Genomic DNA, 6,000 nt, shown 5'->3' on the forward strand with positions numbered 1-6,000 from the left:
TGATTTCCATGCAGGTCACCCTAGGTAAAACTTCCATAGGAATGTGACCTTTCTCAACCAAAGAACTAAAATCCATGTAATAGAAAGATTGATAATGGGGAAAAAAGAGCTAGATAATGTTAGATGTCCTCCAGTCAGGAAAATAAGTCAGCCTTATCCTGACTTACTGCAGCTTCTACTGCACATTATAAGGAGTTAACCGTGTGCTGTGAAATCAAAGAAAGAGCTTGTACTGTGCAAGACTGAATGCAAAGCTGGAGTTCCGCTTTAAAAGGCTTCTACAGAAAATTTCACATTTTTCTACAATGTTTTTGTGCTATTGAAAATGCAATTACAATAGTTTTTTTGTTTTAGGAATATTTTCAGAAAGTACAGTGAAACCCTGGTGATCTAAATGGAAATGCAGTGACCTTGTCACACAACTTTATGTTTCTCTGTTCAACAACCCCAGGTAATTGAGGAAAACACATGAGGAAGACATGATCAGTCTGGGGTAGCAACCGTGACTTCCTTTCTGATTTTAGACAGTTTTTTTTTTTTGTCAATTTCAACAATCAGCGTATAAATCAGCTATGACATTACACACTAGCTCAATGATTCCTACCCAATGTTTACCTTGTGGGTATCTGCTGAGATGCTGGTCACTCCTTTCACTCTGAAGTCAAATGGTGGAAGGGGGAAGCCGGCTTTCTCCATAAATACAATGAGGAAACCACCCAAACAGGCGTCCACATGGAACGGGATATTGTATTTTAGAGCCAGCTATTAAGAGAAAAGGACAAATTAGGTCATTTTTGTTTGTGTAATGTACTTTTTACCTTCTATAGCTGGCAGATTACAGTAAGAGATGACTTTGAAAGTCTTGAATATTCTGCAACTCTTTGCACAACTTGAACCAGGCATTTTATTAATTAGAGTTATTGGCTCATTCCTATTGCAAGCCTTTCTCACCTTTGCTACATCTTCTACTGGGTCTATAACACCATGAGGGAACTGTGGAGCTGAACAGACTAACATGGCCGTGTTCTTTGAAATCGCTCGTCTCATGGCCTGTTAAAAAACAAGAATATAAGCACTTAATGCACTGCAAGACATAGGATCTTCTTTTTTCCCCAAAAGCAAGGTAAGTATTATTGTATTAACTGTAGCTCAATAAAGAGGTGTGGCACCACTATACAATATGTGAGACAAAAGACTTTGGTCTTTTCAACTAGACAAAAAAAAAAAAAAACAATCAACACGACATTTAAACGGACTTATTATTATTTAGATAAATATGCAACAGATATTTAAGTAAATGGTATTAATGCTGGTTGAAGTTCTAAAAACCTTGTACATTTGTAATGACAGATCTACATAGGTGTGGCCATTTTTACATGTTACATATCCAGACAGTGCCTCTAAATTGTTGTAACTGTTATGTTCTTTCTGTTTGCAGTAAGATAATGCTTCAAATGATAAAACAATAGAACATCACGTACAAATATATAATGTTGCACAAAATATAACCTTAAAAGACACAATAATTACCTTCACATCCACTTTCATTGTCTTCTTGTCCAAAGGAATGTGCACCATCTTCATTCCAAAATAATTAGCTGCTTTGTCAAATGCTGCATGGGCACTTACAGGGGCGATGCTAAATATAAGAGAACATAGGTAAAATGCTTGGAGATCTGCGTGTTGATGTACTACATATACACACATACAGAGGCCAATTTTCTTTAGATACGCTCACTTGCTGTTTTAAAAACCCACACAGTCAACAAGTTAAGGAATGGTTGAGCGGCTTATTTGCTTTTCAACACAATAACAATAATAATATAAAAAATTAAAAAAATAAAAAAAAAAAAAAAAAAAAGTGTGATCAAATGGACCATGGAGTTATTACGCATTATAAAAGTGACAGTTGCAGAAACTCTGAAATCACTGAACTGTATAAAGCCGATACAGATTAAGTTTTAACACATTCAGGGAAGGACCTTTCTGTGGGTGAATTAAGACAAATCTCTGTTGGGAGAAATTTAAAGCTGCTACAAGACCAGGAATTGTGACTACATTCTAAATACATTTAATGCATACTTCTTCCAGGTCAGCAATTCTATAATTACTTAAGCCAGAGCCAGCCATGGAACTAGCATTTTCAGAAGAAGGTTGCTAGTTATGAAGAAGAGCTTTTCTAAATACGCAGCACAAAATCTTAAAGCGGATGTGCTACAGCAGCAGAAGATCGCTTTGGGTTCCACTACAGGAAAGAATAAGCACATGGGGAGAGGGAATGGAATGATTAACAGAGTTTTAAAGAAGGTGTCAGAAAATCACACAAGGTTCCACTACAGGTAATTGTAGTAAGCATAAAGAGAACAAATGTTTGGATCCATCTTGATTTGTGTCAGCATTCCAGGCTACTGGTGGTGTAATGGTGAAACTGTGTTAGTAAGAACCAAAATGCAGAGCCTTGTGTAATCATTGTTAAAACGTAGATCTGTTTTCAGACTACAGTATTTTGAGTGGTTTTGGACAATATGCACAATCTTTAAGAAATAAAAAAAAAAAACTCATACATTTCTGGGTATTTGATTCCTTTCTCAAATGCTAGATCCCTGTACGCTTTGCAGGCCATTAAGATGCTTTCTGTACCTCCAGATGTTACCTGCAATATAGAAAAGTTGGAAAAGTGAGTGAAGATTGTTACAGAATACTTTATGCCCAGCCAGCCTAACAAGCATATTATGCCTTAAGATTGATAGATTGTCTAAATGTAGGGCCTTATCCATCATACTTTAAAAACAGCAGAAGCGGGCAGATGTGAAATATTTCCATCCTATTTAAAGGACTGCAATGTTACACTACTGGTTTTAGGTGTTAAGAAGGGACCTACACTTAACCTACTATGTTCTATAGAAAACCCTTTGCTAAATGTGTAAAAAGTCAGTCTATAATTATGTAGCAAACTTTGTGTCTGTGATCTCATCTTCAGAATGGATTGAGTAAGTTTGTACAAAGATCTATGCTGTACAAATGACTCTCCTTCCTGTTTGCTGACAGATCAGCAACATTAGCTGCCTGTGACTGGGAGCAGACAGCTGTGACCACAGACAGGAAAACAAAGGACTTAAATCCACTAGCTACTGATTTTACATGTAACAATAATCTGAATATACAAGATAAAAGAAATCACAAGAGTTTCCTACCAAGCTGTATTATTCTGTTATAGATTTGTACTGGGCAACATCCCAAAATATCCATGCCATAGACATTGGGTAAAATAAACATAGAAAGAAGCAGCAAAATCACTTTGTGAAAGCTTTTTTTTTTTGGACAATAATTGGACTTTCATTAGGTGGTTTTGCGCTCCAGCCTGGAACACCAAGTTAGGGTGCCTGTGATGTGAGCCCAGAGCATTAGGAAGATTGTATGCTACCTTTGAGATCGGAGGCTCAAATGTGAAGTTTACAGTGCCTTCAGCATTTGTAGGGTTTTTTTAATTACATAAGTATGGCCAGTAAAAAAAAAAAAAAAATCCCGGTTGTTTCTCTCTGTAGAAAGTATTGAGCATTTGTCTAATAAATTTTATCTGAAGTCCTCTTTTTTTGCAACAGACCTGCATGAACAAGTTCCAGAAAGCACAAAAATATATCCTACCAGCATGAATAACAGAAAACCCCCTATACAATAAAAGATTACTCATCCTATTATGAGGTTTTAAAAATATTCAAAACATTTTACTGTTCATTGAGTTCACTAAAAAAAAAAAAAAAAAAAAATAGATCTATGCCTAGTTAAACACATGGACAGGAAAATGTTTCAGACTTAAAAATATAATAGATAAAGTATAGTTTATTTTGATTTAACAAAAAAAAATAATTCTTACTGTTCCACAGGACTGGGGCCCTCCATTAAAGAGCGTGCATGCCATTCTCACTACTTCTGCTTCCATTTTACGAACGCCAGGAAAGATATCAGGATGCAAAGGATTGCTCCAAGCAAATTCTCCATACACCTGAAGAGCAAACAATACATCAGCATGAAATCAAATTGATTTGTGAATCGTTAGTGGAATAAAACAGATTTCAAAGTGATCGTATAGATATCAAAGCCATATGTGTAACAGAAGACCTGTCTATGTTGCCCAGAACAATCCGTGTCTGGTAAAAAAGGCCGATTGGGTCCTTAGAAGTAGCATGGCTTTTCTTTTAGACACTTCTAAACATAAAGTGTAGTTATATCTGCATTTACATATGGACATCATACTGAATATGAAAACACCTTAACACATATACACTGCAATGTTCTCCCCAGCCTTATTTAGCAGGGTGCTCCACCTGGCACTTTAAAGTAACCACCTGGCTGTTATTGGGTGGCTACTGAAAAGTTGGGTCACAATACAAGGGCCGCCACCTGCCTACAGTTTCCTCCCACCAAGCTCTAAAAAATGTCCTGTGTTGTTGTGGGTCATCTATGACAAGTGCTTTAAAATCGAATCCTGTGTAATCACTGCTCATTCACGTGCCTTATTCTTACAGAAATAAAATATAGAATTACAGTAATCAAGGATATCAGCTGATTTTGTCAAACACATTGAGGTTGTTGGTCACAGTAATTCTGCGGTTTAACACTTTTACTGCCAATGACATGTCCCACATGTCATTGGCAGTAAAAGTGTCATGGTCATGGTTTTGACAAAGTGATAACAAGCTCATAGATGAAGCAGAAGTCTCCTTGCTATTTAGTAAAAAGGACCTAGGTGGCTGTAGAGCCCATCAATTTTACAGTAGCCAGAGTGTAAAGCTGAGCTGTAAGGCTTTTTGGATGCTTGCATTATATTGTTTTCACAGCATCAAGTTCACGCACAGTTTCATGTTTAGTATTCGTCTACTAAACACACACAAAAAAATGGGAAATGGAACAGTTGTACTTGATAGACTTGTGTCTTTTTTTAACCTATGTAACAAATATTGTGCAACATGAAAATTTGCAACTACAGTATTTTTATTCTACAGACAACAAAGGGGTTCATGTTTGACCTACACTTGAGTAGTACGCACATGGAACCATCTTCTTTGAAAAATTTGTATGTCAGGATCTGGCCAAGCCTAGAATGTGAGTGTTGTCTCTGCAGGACTGTATGGGGAGTCTGAAGGCTCCCTTGTGGCACCAGTTTACAAATAGTTTTATTGGGAAATATGACCCATGGTTTGAAAATCTGACTGACTATCTTAAAGCAAGCAACCATGTCCCTATGAGGCCTTGTACACATGGCAATCTAAGCCTTTCTGGCCCTTTCTTCTTCCATCTCCTGCATGAAGGGTTTAATGTTGGTTTCTTGAATTTAAATACTGTTCAAATTCCTTGTAGCAGAACCTCTCCTTAAAACAACAATGAACAGCAAAGCAATCTTACGATGAACAGATTCTTCTTACCTTCACAAGCAGCTGAGTCAGCCGCTCATCTCCACTATAAACGGTCCCAGAAACCTTTCCTTTTTCCCAAGACACCTCACCTAAAACAGAACAAAATGTTAACAAAGAAATCAAGAATGCTTACCAGAACATTGGGGCTGTAACATTGTAAACATAAAGATTATTAACAGATATATTATCTCAAAATGCATAATCATTTATTGTTCATATACAGATGACAAAACCTTTTAACTGTTAATTGACATGTATTTTTAATAGACCAAAGGCCTAGGTTATTAAAACCTTCAACAAAAAAAACCTAAGTTTTTCATGACTCATCTTGCTACATTCTATCTGATGTAAATGTATTTGTTCTTACAGAGAGTCTATTGTTATTCTTCATCTCATGACTAACCCAGAGACTTGTGCTGAGAGAGAAAAACAGTATTGCACAATCATTGAGCATCTGTTCAATCTGCAAACATGTCAAGGAAGGCTATAAAGAAAAATATTACAACTTTCCATTCCATTGATAGATGATATATATATATATATATATATATATATATATATATATATATATATATATATATATATT

General features: G+C 36.1%; 1 protein-coding gene across 1 annotated transcript in view; it reads right to left on the reverse strand.

Moving 5' to 3' along the window:
• SGPL1 (sphingosine-1-phosphate lyase 1) overlaps positions 1-6,000 on the reverse strand; it is a 35,566-nt gene that overhangs the window by 8,249 nt on the left and 21,317 nt on the right. The window contains exons 5-10 of the mRNA XM_072424960.1: positions 5,424-5,503; positions 3,875-4,003; positions 2,565-2,653; positions 1,531-1,639; positions 952-1,050; positions 616-762 (exon numbers count right to left, since the gene is read on the reverse strand). Coding sequence (XP_072281061.1) covers positions 616-762; positions 952-1,050; positions 1,531-1,639; positions 2,565-2,653; positions 3,875-4,003; positions 5,424-5,503 — 653 coding nt within the window. The remainder of the gene's footprint in view (positions 1-615; positions 763-951; positions 1,051-1,530; positions 1,640-2,564; positions 2,654-3,874; positions 4,004-5,423; positions 5,504-6,000) is intronic.

This window comes from Pyxicephalus adspersus, chromosome 10, assembly GCF_032062135.1.
Source record: "Pyxicephalus adspersus chromosome 10, UCB_Pads_2.0, whole genome shotgun sequence".
Classification (NCBI taxonomy): domain Eukaryota; kingdom Metazoa; phylum Chordata; class Amphibia; order Anura; family Pyxicephalidae; genus Pyxicephalus; species Pyxicephalus adspersus.